General features: G+C 54.3%; 1 protein-coding gene across 1 annotated transcript in view; it reads left to right on the top strand.

Moving 5' to 3' along the window:
• The window catches only part of SND1 (staphylococcal nuclease and tudor domain containing 1), a 379404-nt gene that overhangs the window by 349837 nt on the left and 9026 nt on the right, over positions 1-20541 (top strand). The window contains exons 17-18 of the mRNA XM_006202257.4: positions 14159-14347; positions 19944-20085. Of these exons, the coding sequence (XP_006202319.1) occupies positions 14159-14347; positions 19944-20085 (331 nt within the window). The remainder of the gene's footprint in view (positions 1-14158; positions 14348-19943; positions 20086-20541) is intronic.

Genomic DNA, 20541 nt, shown 5'->3' with positions numbered 1-20541 from the left:
GATCAGCTAGGCCAGGGCAGAGGGTCTTTGAAGGGGAGTTAGAGGAAATGAGGCCGTGGACATGGTGGGGGTGTGAGCCCCATCTCGTATACTTTCTCTTTGAGAAGGTACAAGATGCTGAGAATCTCCTTTTGGCCCCTTTTTCTCCCCACCCTCCCTGAGGCATCCCTTTGAGACATTTAGATAGAGAATGGGGCAGGTTGGCCTTTCCCTTCCTTTTTGCTGATCCTAAGCTTCCCACTCTGCTTTTTCTGCATGCTGGCTCCAGGCAGCAGCCCAGGAGCAGCGGGCAATTTAGAGCACCTCCGAATAGCATTAAAAGAAATCAAATTCTTAAATGGTATTTACGCTGAGCGGCAGGGCAGGAGTCTCACAGCTTTTTCCGAGGGCGCTGAGGCAGGAAGTCAGTCCGTGGCAGGAGAAGCTGCACCGCCAGCAGGAGCTGCAGCTGGCCTGACCTCTGTCAGAAGAGCCTTCAACAGGTGATTAGGCGTAGGCAGAGGTCAGGCTCGCTGGCCTTCCTCCAGAGTCAGAGAGATGCCCCTTAAAAGTTTAATTGTGACTTGGAAATCTTAGCTGGAGATAGTGAACATTTGCCTTTCCTGGCTCCACCTCAGAACACACCTACCTTGGAGGACTACTCCCCACGTGGAGCAGAGAGCAGCCGCCAGTGGAATTCTGCGTAGTGCAGCCCACCTGGGAGCTGGAGGAGGCGAACGAGGCCACCTGGGCCCTGTTGCAGGGAACACAGGACAGCTACTCCCTGCCCTGGAACAGGTCGCAGTCAGCCTGGGCAAATGGTAGCATTGAGGGGCTCCCCACTAGCTCCTGGGACCTCGTTAAGCTGAAATGTATTGGGGACTTTTGGGTGAAATGGGAGAGAGAGAAATAATTGTGATTAATGGGACCTTGGCTCCCTTCAAGAGGAGGGGTGGAGAGTTGTCATCAACAGCAAGCCGCTGACCCATCCTACAACTGTCCTTTGCTACCCCTGATATTTCACCCTCTCTTGCCTCTGATCTCATGGCTGTGGCTTTGGGAACTTTCAAGAGGTGATTACAAGTCCCAAGACAGCATCAGGAGCCCATGCTCTGGGCAGTGGGTGAAGTGGAGGAGGACGTGGGACTGTGGTTCCAGTGCGGAGAAGCAGAGAGGGCAGAGTGCTCTTGCCAGCCCGGCCCATCACTCCCAGCTTTCTCTCTGCAGAGTCAGCTGGGACCGGGCTGCAGACTGTAACCCAGCAGTCTCTGGGTGCACACTCCAGCCCTGCGCAGGGATTTTGGAGGGGTTGTGGTCTACAAGAGCTCTACTCCGGCAGTGTAAGCAGTGCCATTTTAAAATCGTCATTAGCTGCGAGGAAACCCAACCTCAACCCATAGAGGAGGGCAGGTTCCAGGGTAATTAACCAGGCCGATCTGGCCCCTGGTGGGCTGCATTTATCCCAGTCTCAGCTGTATACACTTAGACCTTATAATGACCTTTTTTTACCCATGGGCTTTTCTTTGCATTACTGAGAGGCGAGAGAGATCATGAGCCCTCTGGGTTATACAGAGCAAGAATCCTGTTTTCCCGTGTGACAGGCGGGTGAGCACAGGACAGCCCTCGCCCACTGGCACTGCCAGAACTCAAAGACTGCATTTGCTGGGGCTCCGAAGCATCTCAAAGGGTGTTTTTATTTTCCTGACTGCATTATAGTAGGTTTGGTAACAGAGTTTGGGGATGTGCATCAGACATGAGCAGAGTACCCCCAAATGCCCAGATCTCCTCTCTCCTGGGCCTGAGTTGGGTGAGACGACAGGAGTCTTTCCCTTTGGCCCATCCAGGGATGTAAGTCCGCAGGGCTGTAGGCCTTCGTGTGCTTCAGAAAAGAGTGGCCTTCCTGGGTGGTCACACACAGCACACACGATGTGCAGCCTGGTGGGGCAGGCCCATGCCAGGCTTCCTGCTTGGCAACTGAAGGCAGGATGGATTTAAGGAAGGATACAAGTGGGACGGGGTGGGGACTGTAGATACCAGGGGAGATGGTACCTTCTTAGTCAGCCGGATGATGAGGGAGACACGAGGAGGGGCAGGGGATCCCCCTCTGGGGATGATGCTCCTTTAGCCTCTCAGTGCCTTCAGCTGTGCTTCATGCCATTGATCTGACTTTAGTCGGGAAGGATGAACATTCCATGTTTTTGGATTGAATTGTTTGCCATTTCTTATATTCAATTCAGTGAAACAAGTAAACTGCCTCTGGTCCCCAGCTGCAGTGTAGAATTTTTATCTATTCAGGTCCTTCTCTCTGGTGCCTTTTTTCTGGCCTGCAAGAGGGATTGGTGTGTGTGCCTGTTGCCAAGAGACCAGGTGACAGTAAAAGAGAAGTCTTGTGTCCCCTTCCCTCAGCATTGGTCGTTCCTGCCCCAGCCTGACTGCTTTTGCGTGGCCCGCATAACCACAGCCCAGTTCTGACAACTGGGAGCTGGCTTCCCAGTCCAAGCCCCAGATTTCCTCAGTTCCGACCACAGTTGCCTTTTCCTCGGTGGCTTCTGTGTTCCCCTTAGAAGGGCCAGACACTAAGGCTTTCTCAGCCCTGAGCTCCGTGTTCCTTCAGGAGACCGCGGCCTAAGCAGCACACCTAACCCCCCAGCTTGGAGAATTGAGCGCTGGACCGTGGTCTGGAGCCCTGTCCTCACAGCTCTTCCTCTAGCTGTCTCCTGCCTGCTTTTGCTCTTCACCTCTTCCTTGCTGAGGGATGGATGTGTAGGAGACCAGGGGGAGGCACGCAGCAGCTGCTGCCTGCGCTCCTGCCTGGATAAATAGAGGAGCCCATCCTCGCTCCAGTTATATTCAGTACAGGCAAAGCCAAGTGCGAAACAGCCCCTTCTGCTCGTGACGTCTGGGTGCCTCTGAGTCATCAGTGCCGGCTGCACTGACCAAAGCTGGTTTCTGCCCCTCTGGGCTTCTACGAGTAGACCTGCGCTGATGGGGCATCTGTGGGACAGCCCTGTCGCTGTTCTCAAAACAGGCCTCCTCCAGTCAGTTTGGTGCCACAGGACTTCCCCCAAGGGAGTTTTCTGTCCCTAGAACTTTACTTCTGCCAGTGATCTGGGGGAAGCGCAGACCTTTTACCTTGCATTATCTGTTTATTGTTTGCCTACCATGTGCCATTAACTAGGTGTACCATTAATAAATGCCCGTTATATAATGCTGTAATTAATAGCGGTGTGAACAAAGTGCTGGGAGGAAAAGTGTTACCTAAGTAAATAATGGAATGGTTCAAGGGAAGTCACATCTGTGCAGAATCTTAACTGATGGGTTGGGTAGGAGTTTGCAGGTGAAGTCATCAGAAGAAGCTTTCTAGCGAATAGCATGTCCAGAAGCCTGGAACGATGCATTCTGTGTGGAGCTGGAGGTGGCTGGGCATGACTAGAGCGAAATAGGGCCAAAATGGTAGAAGGTGAGGCCAGTAAGAACCCGGTTATATAAAGAGCTTATGCTCTATGCTGAGGAATTTCAACTGTGCTAGAGAACAAGGAAGGGATTTCAGCAAAAGAGAACGTGATCCAATTCAGGCTTTTTTACAAAGTAACAGCAACATTTATTGAGCACTTACTCTGTGCCAGTTCATTCATTACTGTGAGTCAGTTCGTTCTTCAATAAAACCCTTTGAGGTTGGTACCATTCTTACACCCAATTGACAAATAGGAAAAAACCGAGACCCAGAGGGGTTAACTAACCCCCTAAAGATGACACAGCCAGTAAGTAGTAGAGCAAGACTTGAACCCAGGCGGTCTGGCCCCAGAGCCTGCCTCTAACCACTGTGCTGCCCTGCCCATGATAAGCCACCCTCTGCAGCGTTGTGGAGGGGCCATTCGGGAGTGGCAGGGCTGGTGGCAGGGATGCCCCTGAGGGGACTGTCACCATAGCCAGAACCTGAACTTAGAGAGCAGCAATAAGAATAAAGAAGAGGGGAAGAATTCAAGGAATATTTATGAAATAGAACCGGTGTGACCTGGAGATTGACTGTGAGTGTAAAAGACGTCCAGGATGATTCCCCAGCTGCTTGTGCTGCCAAGTGAGATAAGAAACGCAGGTGGAAGAGCGGGTTTTACAGCAAAGATCTGTAGATTCAGGGTTGGACTCGTTACATTTGAGATTTATCTGGGGGAGGTGAATCCTGAAGAGAGGTCTGGACTGGAAATAGAAGTGATGGTGTCATATAACTCTGAGCTGTGAAACACTGTCCACAGCTCCAGATGGCCCCCTGGGGACTATCCATAGTCAAGGGGCATGTTGTTGTGGGGGGAGAATTCACAACTGAAACCAAGAAAAAGCACGAAGAAGAGGCCAAGCTTGGAAATCACAGAGGCCTAAAAAAAGGCAGCTTCCAAATGGAAGGGGGATGTTTGGCTTTGTCAGATCATTCGAAAGGTCAAAAATGACATCTGAGAAGAAATGAATAGAATAGCAATTAAGAGGTCTTGAGTGACCTTGGAAATGGTAGTTAACACTGGAATATCGACAGTAGTGACCAGCTGGGTTGGACGGAGAAGTGAAAGGATGGTGAGCAGAATACTCTCAATCAGAGAGAGAGAAGTCGCCTGGAGGGCATGTGAGGGCAAAGCAAGGTGTTCTAGGATGGGCAAGATATTTGTGGGCAAAGAGGTAGACACTGGTGAAAAGGGAATAGGGGTGGTGATGATGGAAGAGCCGGTGACTGATAGAAACAGGTACCTGAGGAAGCAAGAGAGAGTGTGGTCTAGAGCCAGGGTCATTTCTCTCTCCCCAGGGTGGAAGAGGAAGAAGTGGTTACAGATGCCACCATAAGTGCCGTATAAAGGCAAAGTGTGGGTCCGCCTAGAAACCCACAGCCTGAGAAAAGTTCAGGGAAAGCCTGAGAGTTGGGATCAGCAAAGCGGAGTGCACCTGCCCCAGAGCGGGCCTTGGCATCAGAAAGGCATACGTGCCTGCAAAGAGGGAACTGACAATTGTATTTGAGCTGATTGGACAACATTTGGTTACTTTCAGATCAGGCCAGAGATTTGATAACCTCATGCACTTACTCTACTCCATAGGTCATATACACTCTAATTTCTCCTGCCAAAAGAGGTCAACCATCTTCTTACCCCCAGCTCAGTCCCTACAGGGCTCAGGTGCAGCTTCAGAGACTCTGGCCAGGCTTGGGAGAACCCCACTGCAGCTTGACTCCCTGGCCCAAGTCAGGGGGGTGGGGTAAAGGATGCTGTCTGGAGGCACTGGATGAAGAGCAGTCCTCACTATTCTTTTTGGTTTGGACTGCTCTTCTCCACATCAGCCAGGGAGCACAAGGAGGAGCTGGACCATTCAGGTGTGCCCCACTTTCAGAAGGGATTCCAAAGCCTGCCTCAGGCCCAGGAAAGCTATGGAAAGGGATGCCAGCAGTGGTGCCCTGGACCAGGGTAGGGGCAGAATGACGATCCCTTGATTCAGCCACATTCCCTGCAGGACCTCAGGGAAGAGAGAGTTAAATCTCCCTCCAGCCTCCAGCCCCAGGTTTTCCTGGGAAGATGAACAGTCTGCTTTCTTTATTGTCTGCACCAGATTGCGTCAGTTTGTAAACTGTGTTACCGCTTGCAAAGACCTAGAGTCAGCAGGTTTGCATTCCCCGGTAGACTCAGAGAAGGCTGATCGCCTTGGCTCCTGCCTCTCCACCTCAGGTAGGACCAGGAGCTGCCCTCCTACCCTGTCTTCCTACCCCTTATCCCTGCGGTAGTCCAAGAGAGAGGAGGAAGCCCTGAGCTTCTGGCTGAGCCGTCTCACTCAGTGTTCAGGCCTTCCCTCAATTTCCAGGAGCTTCTTGGCACCTCTTGCCACTGTGCCAACCCAAGCCTGAATCTCAGACATTCTGAGGGCTTTGGCTTGGACCAGTGCACACAAGTCAGAAAAGAGGTTTTCCAGAGGACAGTCAGTGTTGTGGGTTGGGCCTGGGAGAGTCCTCTGGTCTGGAGGTGATGAGGGATTAGGAGGGGAGGGACTGGGGCCCGCTGCTCCAGGAGCCCAGGGAAGACTGGTACTGCCTCTCGCCTGCCCCCTCCCCACCGGGGGTAATGAGACCCAGGAGGCATTTCACAGGCACTGCCTCTGCAGTTCCAGCACGTTATGTTGTTAATTGCGTCGTGTTAATGCTCATCATCTCTGAAAGGCTTTGGTGTGTTTGCGCGTGGCCACGAATGGAGGGGACGAGCTGGCTGTGTTAAACTGCTACTATATTAAGGTGAGGTGTCTCTTCGAGTTCATGGCTCTGGCTGTGGCAGCACATTACAGCCTTCACGCAGCATCGGTGATGGTGGAAAGCCCAGCTCTCTGGCGGCCTGGCTACCTCTGCACGGCCAGCAAGGAGGCTCAGCTGTGCGCTGGTCGCTCTGGACCGCTCCTCACGTTCCTGCAGAAAGTGCTGGATGAGATGCGTGGGTTGGGAAGAGCTGGGGTGCCTTTCTTCCTCTCTCTCCACTTCCCACCTTCCCCTCTCCAAGACTTCTACAGGGCTTGCCCTTCTCTCCCACATAACCCGTTGTCTGTCTTCTCTCTCAATCTCCCAGTCATACCAACACCACCACCCCCAACCCCAAGTCTAACCTTAGAAAATTCTAAGCAGAGAAAACCTTAAAAATTTGGTTCAGCTCTCATTTACATGTGGAGAACAGCCTGGAGGGGGCTGTGATGCCCCAGCCCAGGAGAGGCAGAGCTGGTACCTTGATTCCTTTTCTAGTCCAGGGTCTTGTCTCTACTCCTCAGTGCTTTCTCCCCAGCCAGGCCTCATTCTTATCTTATTCCCAGTTCCAGGTTTGTTGCTGATGGCTTTGGGGTTATTTAAAGCAAGGCTATGGCCAGACAGCATATGGAAAGGATAGAGGCTTCTGCCTGTCATTGGGACCTCTGATGTCGCCTCCCCAGAGAAAGCACTGAGCTCTCCTGCTCTGCCTTCTGGAGGAACATGCAACCAACACCCCCCACCCTCCCCACCTCCCCCACCTCCGCTTGTGCAGGAAGTCTTCCTTTCCAGATGCCCCAGGGCAGGCCAGGGTGTCCTGAGCTGCTACTCTGCCTACCTGGCATCACCTGTCCTGCCTGAGGCAGCCGCCTCCCTTGGGGCAGGGAGCATCCCTGCAGCTGTTTTCCAGGCCTTCCACAGCCTCCCAGCCTCTGAGGCTGAGGCTCAGTAATTTCCTGTGCTGCCTCAGGCAGTTCACAAGAGGCTCTCTGGGGGGGATCTTACTGCTTTCCATCCTCCTAACACATAAAAGGGGGAAGGTGGATTATGTGGGAAGGGAGGAGGGTCTCTTACCCTCCCCCACTGCCATAAATCCCCTCTGTGTTCTGCATCCTTTGGCTGCCCTCAGTCACCACACAGAGCCTGCCACCCCCTGCTTGCTGCGTGTCCTCCCCTGTTCAACATTTTAAAATTCCTTTGCCCCAGGTGCCTCTGGCTGCCTTTTTTGGGCTAGCCTTCCAGGGGAGGCAGCCTCCAGTGCCCTTCCCCTCACTCCACCAAGACCCAAAGCAGTCCAGGCCCCTGTAGGAGGGGACCTGCATCTTACCAGCGTTGCCCCAGATTTAGAGCCACTAGGCATCCAACTTGGCTCCTAGAGAAGAAGAGGTAGGCCAGCTACAGGCACCCCCGGGCAATCAGACTTTCCGCTGTGGTCTCATAGCTGAGCTTTTAGGTATCTTCCCCCAGACACGCATGTATCCTTTACGAAAGGTTTCAGAATCTGAAGGCTGAATGGTGGGAGGGCCAGGACAAGTTAGAGTTGTAATCGCTGTATGAACACCAGCCCCTGCCTGCCTTTAAATTCTCTTGCTTTCTGCACACCCCTCACCTTTCCGGCCGTGCACCTCACCCCAGCACAGAGTGGGAGAATGACTCAGCCCCCACTGCCTGTCTGATTGAAGTAGTTCCTGTGTTAAGAAGCGAAACAGAATCCAGACAAGGGCAAAAGGGGGAATGGAGGGGGAGAGGGGGGCAGTGATTGAGTATACATTTCCAAGGACCAGGACACTTGGGCTGCTGAGGAAAGGGCTGTAGGAAACAAAACATTCACGGCCACCTTCCCTCCCTCAGTAGCTCCCAGCCATGGAGGGTGGGAGCGGCTCCACGTCTCCTCTCTCCTCCTCCCCCTTCTCCCCTTCCTCGCACTCCCGCAGCTAGGAAGAGCAAATCCACAGCTCAGCCAGGTGGGCACTGAGGTGTGCACGCTGCCTGGGATGGGAACTCTTCCTCAGTAATTAGGAGACACGCAAATTAACGACCTGAGCCGTTTGTATTAATTTGGTAAATAAGCCAGAACAATTTCATTAGAGGTGCATTAATGTGCTTGGGAGCAGGAGGACGTGTCCCACTGTGAGGCAGCAGACCCGCTGGCCACCCCAGCCCCCAGACAGCCCGGGGCCAAGGTGTCTAGCTGCTTGCCTGCTGGGCATGGCTGGCTGGGCCACGCTTCCTCCCCTGATTGGCCCTGTGGTGAATAAAGACCTCCATCCCCTGAGCAGAACGGTATCTGTTTGTCCAGTTGGGTTTGGGGCAGTCACTCATTAGCTCTTCCCATCACTGCGCACTTTCCTCACCTCCCACTCTGGGTATAAGAAACCCAAAGTTTCTCTGGGTTGGAGAAGCTGTAAGGGAATTGAGCTCAGCCAAATAGGGCTGCTGCTGGATGTAACTGATCCAGCTGCTGTCAGCTGGCCCCTAGTAGAAGGAAGGGGAAGCAGTTTTACATCACCAAAAATTCATAGCTGGGGCTAGGATTTGAACCCAAGTCTGTCTGACTGCAAGATCCATCCTCTTCCCACCACCTCGTGGCCCAGGCAGTACACCCAGCTCTGGGGCAGATTCAGAGGACAAGCTTCACTCCCCTTGGTGCTGACAGTCTGTTTGGAGAATAAATATTTGGAAATGAAATAACTGCCCCGACCAGGAAGTAAATAGATAATGATGATGAAGCACTCTTCTAAGTGCTTAACATACTTAAATTAGCTCATTTAATCATCAAAACCAATCCTTTGAGGTAGGTACTGTTGTAATTCCAGTTTACAGTAAGCAGGTACAGAGAAGTTAAGTGACTCACCAACGGCCACGTACAGATGGTGGGTGGATTTGAACTCAGGCAGTTTGGCTCCAGAGTCCACGATCTTCACCTCTGTGTGATACTATGGCCCCTACGTGTCAAAGGGAGGGTGACCCCACAGATTTCCAGGCCAGGTGTTCAGTTCACTGCAAGCCAGGGGTTAGGGACGCCTTCACAGGAAGGTGGCGTTGAAACTGGAAGAGCTCAGCTCATGGGGCCTAGTTCAGGACCACAAAATCCCCACCACTCTGCCAGCATCGAGAGCAGAAGGCAAGATATGCTGGCAGGTGACCAGACCAGCAGGGGTGCACAGCGAGGCAGCACCTCAGTGTCCTTCAACGCCTGAGGACCAGGTCTGGCTTTAGACATCTAGGCTGCTCGCTTCTGTCTTAACCAGAGTTATCAGCAAGCCACCTCCTCCGTGTGCACCACCCACCCCCTTCTCATAGTCTCTCGGGAGGCGGTCTCCTCCCCCCAGCTCTGTGCGTTCCTAGGTCTCAGCAGGCAGCTTCAGCATGAGTGTTGAGGGGGAGTGAGGAGAAGAGCCACCATCTGTCCCTTGCTGTTGTGTCCGTGTGTTCACATACTGCGTGGTAACCTCAAGGCCGTGTCAGCCCACGTGTATACACACCAGATGAAGTTCTCTAGCAGCCCGTGGTCATCACCCCAGGCCTGCACTCCCTGATGTCACGTACCCTTGTAGGAGGTCTCCCCGGGAAGGCAATGAGTCCAGATCTCTTCCTGAAACTTTCCAAGGTGCTGAAGAGACAGGTGGCCATAGTGTGTAGCACTTTGCACTTGACACAACACTCCGTGAGCGGTATCTCGCTAATGCTTGCAGTAGCAGGAAAGTAAACCAGGAGAGGTTTCTTGTGTATTTGACAAGAATGAGCCTTTTCTAACTCCTGTCTTAGTTTGAGGCAACTTGTAGGAAATTGCTGTCTGTGTATCTGTGTATGCAGTCAGTCCTCATTATATGCGATTCCGTATTTGCAAATTCACTTACTTGCTAAAATTGATTTGTAACCTCAAAATCAGTACCCATGGCACTTAGATCATTTGTGGATGTGCACGGATCAGCAAAACATTCGAATCTCCTGGTGAGCACGTTCCCAGCTGAGGTCGAACAAGCAGGGCTCTGCCTTCTCGTTTCAGCCCTCATACCACAGACAAGTGTCTTCCTCATGTCTGTTTAGTACCAAGTTTTTCCAATTTCTTGCACTTTTTGTCATAGTTTAAAATCCAAGCATAGTGTTGAAGTGCCGTCTAGTGTTCCTGAGTGCAGGAAAGGCTGTGATGTGCCTTAAGGAGAAAAATCCATGTGTTAGATAAGCTTTATTCAGGCATGAGGTGCAGTGCTGTTGGCTGTGAGCTCAGTGTTAGTGAATCATCAATATGTATTAAATAAAGTATCTTTAAACAGAAACACTTATAGAAGAAGGTTGTGTATTGATAAGTTGATAAAAATGTGACCAGAGGCTTAGGAACCTAACCCTGGGTTTCCCCTGGAGACAGTGGTCCAGAATTCGCTAATTCAGTGTTCATGGTGACTTTATAGCACGTAAGTACTGCAAATAACTATGTTTATTTGTTTATGTGTGTATATATATTTTGTGTGTGTATGTACATATACATATGTGTATATACATAATTTTTTAATTAGAAAAACTCAGAAATTTGAGTCTTAACGTCTTAAAAGTTGAACAAAGAAATAGAGCTTTTACAGGTGTGGACCCACGTAATATAGTCAAGTCACAAATTCCCGGCGGTCAGTATGAAAGAGAAAAATGATGAAGGATGAACACATGTACCCTTGCCGAACCCCCTGTTTGCTCCCCTTGTTTCCCCTGTAACTTTCCCAGAGCTAAAGAGCCAAGATGCTGATCTTCAAACTGAACCCCTGTGCCATCCAGGCTGAGGCATGTGCAGAAGGACAGACACAGCCCAGGGCTCAGCTAGAGAGGCTGGAAGCCCAGACACTCGGGAGCAGCAGGGGCACTGGCCCAGCCCCATCCCTCCGCTGAGCCGAGCCCCCCTTCCCCTGAGTGCCAGTGTTTGATTGAGAAATTACCGTGGTTGCAGCAGCTGTAATAAAAGGGGAAGCAGAGACCCACGGGCGACAGCTTTATCTCTCTCTACAACGGGAGATGGATTGGGCGGCAGCACAGTGCCCAAGGCCAGAGATTTCTTTCCTCTGCGGCTGGCTGGGCCCAGGGGCTTGTCAAGCCCAAGTTAGCATATCGACTGCAGGCAGGGAGAGGCTGGGTAAGTGCGGCCAGGGCTCACCTGCCAAAAGAGCCTGGCTGCTCCCCAGCAGTGCTGGCCCCCGGCGTGGCTGCTGGTCACTGGGGTCTCCCTCCAGTGGCAGCCCTTGAGAGGCCAGCATCTGGTCATGGCCTCAGAGGACGAGGTGTGAATTTGGCGTTCTCTGTGTAGAGCGTGCGCACCTTCTAGGATGAGAGGGATTGTACCTGTGCAGTTGCTTCTGTGACCCATCTCTGAGGTTCTTGCCTCCACCCCAGCAATCTGGTGCCCAGAGAAGCCATCACGCTTCCTGTCACAGCCACACCGGCCCACCACAAGCTCTCAGGGCTGGAGGGAGAGCTTGTGCTCAAGCAGGGCAGCCATCCCCAGTTTGAGGGAAAGGACACTTGGCAATGAACACAGTGTAAGACAAGAGGTCCAGGAATGGGGAAGCTGGCATGGGCCTGGGCTCAGTGTTGGCCTGGAAATGTACTAGTTTCATTGTATGAGGGTCTGAGGATCTCATGAGCCCCCAAATGCAGAGGAGCCCAGTGGCTTGGTGGTGGAAACCAGCATTGGCACCTCCTCACCCCCGTATTCTGCCTGTGGTCTCTGAGCCCCCAGACACAAGGCAGGCAGCCCCTCTGTTCTTCCTTCTGCTCCCCAGAATTCCTCTGGGACTTCTTGCTGCTTCTTGGCTTTAGCATAAAGCTCAGCAAATGAGGAAAAATAATTGAGGGTCTTCCTGTGTATCATTTTGTCCATCCCTGTTCTTGTCCGATCCCAGCAAGCCCGGCAGCCTCTCCCTCCTCAGCCCTGCCACAGTAGGGGTGCCCTGTGCTCCGGTGCCCCCAGCATTTACAGGGTGGCAAAGGACTCTTCAGGGAGTCCATTCCTCTCCTCGATGAATTTAGGCGCCTTACTAGCTGTGCCTTAGGAGTTCTTGGGGCACCTGTTTTTTATCGAGCACAATTTTGCACAGCTGTCCTCTCCCGCAAATGCAGGTCACCCAGTAAGTTAATTGCCAGAATTAGAGAAAGGAGAAACGTATTTTGTCATCTGCAGGTGCAGGATGCTGGTTCTTCCTGCCTTCGCCTGTCAGCAGTTGGTGCAAGTGTTGGGCAGACCCAGCCCAGCAGAGCCCAGCACTTCCCCCTGGCTCTACCAGGGAGTTGCAAGGTCCCAGGGTCCTAGATGGACCCAGTGGAAAAGCAAGGAAGGGGGTCAGAGTAGTGGCTGGAGGAGGAAGGACTGCTCCTGAAACAGGAGGCTATGGAGGAGGAGATAGGGGAGAGTCTTTTCTGCTCCCAAGAAAAGGAGGCAGTGGGGAAGGCAACAGATAAACCTGGATCTTGCTCTCAGCTCTGCCGTCACTCACTCCACTTCCCTTCTCTGTTCCTCACTTTCCCCACCAATAAAATGGTGTTGGATTAGATCTAAGCAGTATATTTTTTTTTCTAGCTCTAATCAACTCTTCATATCCCGTTGCAATACACCCCACTTCAGGCATTGTTGGACTTGTATTTCCACTCAAGGGGGTAACAGGGGGCCTCAAGTAGGAAGAGGGTGTTCCAGAATAAGAGGAAGCCAGGTCCCACCTCCCTAGTCCTGCTCCTTGTCCTGCCCACTGCCTTCCCTCTGCATGCCAAGCCACCTCTGCTCACAGGGAGTCCCCAACACCTCCCCTGCTGAGTCAGAACTCCGCCGGGTGGTTGGCTGCTCTCCTCCCCTCTGACCCCTCAAACCTAGCCCTCTGCCTTCGGCTACTGCCACCAGCTCCAGCCCAGGCTTCAGAGAATTCCCAGGTATTTAGACATTCATTTTATTGCTTAATCGAGCTTGAAGCCATTTAAATTAATACAAGTTTTTACGTTTGGCAGCAGAGGCTTTTATAAGCCCCTTTAGCAGGGGAAGAAGGATGTTGGGAAAGAATCAAAGAGAGAGTTTATCCCAGGCCATTGCCTTCATGAGGCCGGAGCAGAGTCCGTGCCAGCTGTGGGCCCCTGGGTCTTGGGGAGGCCCTCGGGGGAGGAGGCCCAGGGCCTGCAGGCACCCTGCGGGGTCTGGGGACCAGCCACAGTGCTCGGCCCCAAGGTCTGGACTAATGGCAGGGAATACACCCTTCTAGTTATTCCTGTTTAGGGGTAACCTCCCGCTGGAATCACCCCCTAACTACCCCCTGTGTGTTTGTGTGTTTTCTGCCCACCAGTCCCCTTCCCTCCTGTCCTCGCCGGGCTTTCCCTTCCTGAAGCATTACTTCTTTCAGCTCTTCCAGGAAGAACACCCATTCCCCTCTCCTCAGGGATTGCCTTGTTCCCCAGGGCCTGCCTGTTCTTCCTAGCAGAGCTGGGGTCAGTGCGTGCTAAGAAGAGGGGGTGTGCCCAGAGCTGCGTCTGCCGCCTGTCTCACCTCTGACCTTCAGCTGCACGCACGTGCACATGCACACGTAGCTCGCTTAAGCTAAGGAGAGTCAAGTTTACCCTAGTAGTTCCCTGCCAAAAGAAAGGGGAAGGGATTTGAGAAGAGAGGGGAGGTTTGAAGTTGCTTTGTCAGTGATGTATCTATTGAGGATGATTCTGAGGTCTGAGAGGCTAAAATGTGTAGACCCAGCTCACAGCATGGAAGTAAAGGGGCCTAAGAGGCTCCATCGAGCTCCTGCTCTCTGCTCATCTCATCTCTTCCCTCTCCTCATTCCAGCTGCTCCCATTACATGGAGTGACCGTGGTGGCAGCTGCCCAGGGCCTGGGAGCACTGGGCCTCAGCGCCGCCCTCCTCCCCTGCACACTCCTCACCCTCGCAGGCTGACGCCCCTTCTCTCTGCTCCCCAGGTGGAGGTGGAGGTGGAGAGCATGGACAAGGCCGGCAACTTCATCGGCTGGCTGCACATCGACAGCGCCAACCTGTCCGTCTTGCTGGTGGAGCACGCGCTCTCCAAGGTCCACTTCACTGCTGAGCGCAGCTCCTACTACAAATCCCTGCTGTCTGCCGAGGAGGCCGCCAAGCAGAAGAAGGAGAAGGTAGGCTGTGGAATTGGGCCTGGACAGGGAGGAGGCGGCTGCCCTCCCTTGCCCTCCTCTCCCCCTGCAAGCACTAGCACTGCTGCCTCCATACAGCAGAAGGAAGCGGTTCTCTCGGACCCCAAATGAGTGACACTGGTTGGTGTTGGTCTCAGACTCCAGGTCTGGAACCCTAAGCCAAGGCAGGCCCCAGATCTGCTCTGGGCACCCCTGTCAGGCCTGCTCGGGTGGCCCTGGAGCAGGAAGCTGTCTGGAAGGTGACCTTGGAGTAATGCGAGAAACGACTGGGGAGCCCCTGGGAAGCAGGAGACCAGGAGGTGTGACCTTCGCCCACCCTGACCCTCCAGTGCCCTCAGAGGGGCTGGGCGGCCTGCAGCCCCCATCTGAATTTCCTTCACACTGCCCTGTAGTGAAGCCCATTTTGGAAGCTGCCCCAGGAGATGCATAAAGCTGTTAGGACAGCAGATTTACAGCCCATCAGTCTCTGCAGACACTGCATTGAAGAGACAAGGGGGGTGGGTCGGAAAGCAGCTTTTGGAAACAAATGGACGATTAAGGAACCCAGTGGTTTGGTGATGGGAGCCCGGCTCGGCACCCCCCCCCCACACTCAGCCTGTCGCCGCTGACTTACAGCCCAGCCCTGATAATGGGGATAAATCAGCCGGCCACCAATTTGTCAGGGCTTCTCTGAGCTTGAGGAGGATTTCATGGGACAGCCGTGCTGAGCCATAAATTTGTTCCAGGAATAAACGTTTCCTTCCCCATGGGACAGCCATCTGGCTTACAACTTGCCTCTCAGAGCCACAGCCCAGATACCTGCCAAAAGGAGTAGGGGGCTTTGGGGCCCAGAAGGTCCCTGGTTCTCGTCCTCGCTCAGGCTCTTCCTGCCTTCCTTCTAAGAGGCAATACTTCACTTCCCCCAGGAGCCAGGCTCGGGACACCTTGGATTTCTCTGTATCTCTTATTCTCATCCCCTGGGGACTGGTGCAGATGACCAACCCTAATGGAGGTGAGAGGACTCCAGGGAGAGGGGGCCCAGAAAGCTAGGACAGGTGAAGGGGACTGCCGATACCTTGGAGGAGTGAGTGGGCCACCATGGGGCCTCCGAGGAGGTTTCCACCCTTCCTTGTCCCAGTTCAGCTCACATTAAACCCTGTTCTTCCTAGAGTGAAAGGGAGCCTCACTCCTACAGCAGAGGCGCTTCCTCTTGGATTTCCTGTTTGTGACAGCTGAACGTCAGACTGCCACCCCCGTGTCCTCTGCCGGCTGCAGGGAAACAAAGGCGACGTGGTGCTGGAGCCTCACATGCAGAGGCTGAACCTTCACCAAAGATTGAGTGGCTCGGGGTCAGTGTGGCAAGCAGCCGCCTCTGAGGCCCAGATTCTGAAAGCATCTTTGCTCCCTGGCTACTCAGCACCTTAGCACAGAAGCTGACGCTTCAGATCTTAGTCATCTTCTGCCCTCTGAAAATTAGAGATCCCAGAGGGACCCAGGAGAGGGCAGAGAGGGGAATCTGGCCAAAGACAGAAAGGTGGTCCCTTGCTTGGGTGCTGAACTGGGCATCACTACTTACTACACAGTAGATTTGTCTGAAAGAGTCCGAGTCATCATTTTGCTGGTGCCACGTGATGGTGCTGAGGAGTAATTACCAGTGATTAATTACTTACACAGGCTGCGTGGTTTTATTCCAGTCCAATTAAAATGCAGTACACCACTCTGACTGAGCGCAAGGGCCTGCCTGCCTCCTGGGTCCCTCTCCTACGCATCTCATCCTCTGGTGGATCCTGGGGGAACCCAGCGTGGCCTGCCTTCTCCTCGTGGCGCCATGTCCCAGGAGCAGCATGGGCAGAGCTTTGCAGCAGCCCTCATCGTTGACTGGACTCAGATGAGAGAATTTGGTCATCTGCTGGGGGGCAGTAAATGACATGTCTGAGGTGTCCCCAGGACCCCCCCCCAACCTTGCACATCTGGGGTTAAAAGATGATGGAGGTACCTGTGAGCTGACTGAGGAAGGTAATACTGAGATTTTGTGAGACCAGGAGCGTGCAGAAATCTTAGGTGGGTGTGATTGTGTGCATGTGCATTTGTGAGTAGGTCTGTCTGGGGAAATCCAACAATGCTGTATTCCCGGCTCTGAGAACTTAGCTGCCTCCCTGCCAGACCTAATTCCTCCCTGTGCTGTGCAGACTCCTCTCCTAGTCAGCCCTCCCCTTCCTCTGCAGGAGGCTGATGCAGGGTTACCCACCCACCCCCCCTTCAGGGATCCTGGGCAGGTCTGAGGACCAAAGAGGGAGCAGTAGATGGCAGCTGTCTGGACTATTCCCCCATCCCTCCTCCCCACTCGTGCCCCAGCAGGGCCCTTGACAGGGCTGGATTGGCCATTGATTGGCTTTTATTGAGCTTGGCTTCCCCACTGCGGGCTTGAAGGCCTCCACCACCCTGGCCCCACGCCAGCCCCACCTCCGGAGCCTCCTGAACAGCGATATTAAATAGGATTTAGAAAGGAAAGGCTCCAGCCAGTGGAGCCTCGGTCCACATTGCCCATCGCCTGCCAGGAGGAGGACCCAGGGCTCCCTGGGGAGGAAGCGCAGGGAAGAGGGAGGGCCAGGGGCAGGGTAAGGACAGGAGGAGAGACAGCCTCTGTTCCTGACCTGGCTCCAGAATGCAGAAGCAATCTGAGCAGGACAGGAAATAGCGTGACAGAGCGGTGTGGAGTGGGCAAGGGAGGGGTGTCCCTTGCCTGTTGCCCACTTGGGTCTGTAGCCAGGGCCATGGAGGGGTCAGAGGGTGTCTTGCCAGTGTGTCTGTCCCTTCCTTGCCCCAGTTCTGCAGAGGGGCAACCTAAATCACTGTGGGCCACACCCATCCAGCTGACTGACTCCCCACCGAAGCCAGCTGGCCGGGCCACGTTTACCAGCTGGTTGAGGGAACCTGCAAGTCTCTGCTACCAGAAGGGCTAGGCTCTCCCTCTTCTGCCCTTGGGAACCTCGTGCTCCTGGTGTCTTCTCACCTCAGGAGGCAGCAGCGTATACTCTCCTGCTTCCCTCCTACTGCCCCGTGAGCTATGGGGCCTTGCATAGGACCGGCCCTTGCTGCTTCCCTGTAGGACAAGGGGCCGACCCCGAGGCTTTGTCTGCATCGCCCGTGACCTCCTGCCTGCTGCCCACCTGAGCCTGCCAGGAAAGGCGCTCCACCTCCTCTCCCCTGGAGGAAACCTGGTGGTGTCGCCTGAGGCACCTTTACTTGAGGAGTCGTTAGCAGTTTCCGCTCTCACCCTGTCAGTCTGTTCCCAGTTCATCAACACCGCCCAGAGCCTCCCTCCCCTGCAGCCCAGGGAAGCTGGTCGGGTCGGGTTGGGATGGGGGCCCACTAAGGAGCCAGACCCCGTCTCTCCGACCCCACCCCCTGTGTGCTGGGAAAGGAGGGAGCAGGATGGGAGAGGGGAGGGCCACCAACTCAGTCTGGAAGGGGCAGGGGCGCAGAGTACAGACAGATTGGAGGTGCTGGTGGGAAAGGGGGCAGGGGACAGACCGCTGGGCCAGGAGGGCCGCTGGCGGGGAGGCGACAGGGCTCGGCTCCAGCTCATTGTGGTAGTGCTGACAGGCTTGTCGCTCATTGATCCTTCGAGCTGCTGGGAGTCCAGATGTGTCCGTAGGAGTAATCGACTGAGTAGTCGCTTCTCTGGGACTCTTCCGGCTCAGGGGCCCAGGGGGAAAGCCTCAGCTGCAACAGGCGGTAGGCCTGGAGACTGGACATAATTGTGGCTCCCCTAAAGTGCTCTCAGTGGTCCGTGCCACGGCCTCTGATTGGAGAGACCCTTTCACAGGAAAGTCTAAAAGCTAGAGGCCCCCTTCTCCGTAGGGTAGGTGGGCCCTCGAGGGGTTAGGCCAGGAGTCTCTGATCTGACTGAATTAAAATCTTGCCACCTACCTCCTCCCCTGGTGGCCAAGCCTGGGGCTGTCTTGGCACTGATCATAAAGTGGCTGTGCTGATAGGAGGAAGGGACAGGGGTTGGGAGCTCTTTGGGTTAGGGCCCGGCCCACAAACTCAGCCTCTGAAGGCAGAGGGCACTGATGTGCCGTGGCAGAAGTTTGGGCCTAGGTGATGTCTCTCCCACCCTCTCCACCACTGCCTGGCAGCCTCCCGCAGGCTCAGAAAGTGCCTGTTGCTCATGCTAGTTCTCAGGGCCCTTGCCTTCTGCTGAATGGACACAACAGACTCATGCCACGTTAAAGGCGGGAGCCTGGCTCCTGTGAGCATGGCCCATGGTGGTTCAGTAATTCCAGCATTCCTGCCCTTCAGCTACTTCCTGTTGCCCACCACCCCCCAGCTCCCCCAGCCCCCAGAATCTGGCTGTCAGCTGAGTGATGATGTGGTCAGACTCCTTCCTCTTGCAAGGGAAGAAAAGAGGATTCAGAGAAGGCATGTGACTTGACGAAAGTCACACAGTAACGAAGGGGCAAAATGAAAGGACCGAGCCCACGTCTCCCACCTACATCTTTTCCCACTGCTCAGTTCGCCCCATGATGTCCAAAGACCCAGTCAAAGCCAAAATTCCCCTTGAGGAGGCCAAGAGCCAGGCTGCCTGTGTTCAAATTCTGATTCTGCTACTCCTAGCAAGCCTGTGTGCCTCGATTTCCTCATTTGTAGAAATAGGGGCAATGTTAATGCCTTTTCACAGGGATGTTGTGAGGATCAAGTGAGTTAATGCTTGAATACTGTTGAGTGTGGCACGTAGTAAACATGTATGTTTTTAGCTAATACTTTTATCACCACCCCGATTGCTGTGTGTGTCTGTGGGACCCCGCCTGTGGGTCCAGCCCCTGTACTCCCCCAATTCACTTTTCTGCCGCTCAGCTGGAAAGCCACCTTCCTCCCCTGCTCTGACAGGCCTCACTACTGGGATAATCTCCTGGCCGCAGGATTGGACTTGACGCGCTGTCACCTCGAATCAGCTTCTGAGCCGCTGTGGCCCTGACAGTGCAGGGCTGGGGGAGGAAGGGTGGAGGGGAGTGGCCCAGCTTCTGAGCTGGGGTCAGAGTAACCTGCTTGAGGTGAGGAGGACAGAGGAGTTGCTGAGAAGAGGCAGTCTCTCACAGTGGCAACCCTCCCCTCCACAGCCCAGGGCTGTCACTTGGAGAGCCTCAGGAGTGCTTGTGGCCCTGTGACAGCAGGAGGGCCTGAAGGGTTCAGAGTGACCCCTGCAGAATGGTATAAGGGAGGGAGATGGGGACCAAGCACCACTCCGGCGCCAAGGTTCTCACACTCTGGTGTAAATGGGAATCCCCTGGGAGCCTTTGTTTGGGACCCTTACAGCACATCCTAATTTGGCAGGCTGGACCCCAGGCACCTGCCTTTTCAGTAAGCTCCCCAGTTGCTTCTGATGCCTGCCAGAGTTTGAGAACCTCTCTCCTCACCCTCCCTTTTCCCCCAGAGGTAGGAGAGTTTCAAGGGCTCAGCCCAGTGTGACATGTGTGCCCTCTGGTGCCGTCACCCCAGATTCACTCGCCCAGGGGCAGTGATTCCCCTGTCCAAAGCCCCTTTCCTGGTGTCCTTTCTGACTTCACCTCCTCCCCTCTGCTGACCACACGTGCAGGTCTGGGCCCACTATGAGGAACAGCCTGTGGAGGAGGTGACACCCGTACTGGAGGAGAAGGAGCGCTCAGCCAGCTACAAGCCAGTGTTTGTGACCGAGATCACCGACGACCTGCACTTCTACGTACAGGATGTGGAGACGGGTGAGTGCGCAGACCTGGCCCCAGGCCCTGCTGCCTCAGCTCCTGGCGTGGTCCAGCGTCCAGGACCCCTCTCTTCAGGGGGAGAGAGGGACACAGCTCAAGGGTTCCAGGGGCTTCTCCAAACACCTCGTGGCTGCTGCCCACCTCCCAGGCCCCATACGCCACACTCTGGGCCTGCAGGTCATTTTATTAACTGCAAGTGAGCCCTGGAATGGGCGAGGCTGAGCAGGTCCTCTGAGGACTGGTGAGGTAACCAATTTTGTCTGGGTGGTGCTCTGAGACTCTTAGGTAATTGTTTTGCTTCCAGACACCCCTGGAGGGGCTGGGTGTGAGGATTTGTGGCCCTCGGAGTCTATATGGAAGCAATGGACAGATTGTCTGTGTTGTCGGAAAGCGCAAGCCGGCACTGCTCCGTGCCTCTCCCCCCTAAGCTTCCCTGGGAGGGCAGGAGGCGGC

This window comes from Vicugna pacos, chromosome 7 (assembly GCF_048564905.1).
Source record: "Vicugna pacos chromosome 7, VicPac4, whole genome shotgun sequence".
Taxonomy (NCBI): Eukaryota; Metazoa; Chordata; class Mammalia; order Artiodactyla; family Camelidae; genus Vicugna; species Vicugna pacos.
Note: the sequence above shows the minus strand (reverse complement) of the source record. Positions and strands in the feature narration are given on the sequence as shown.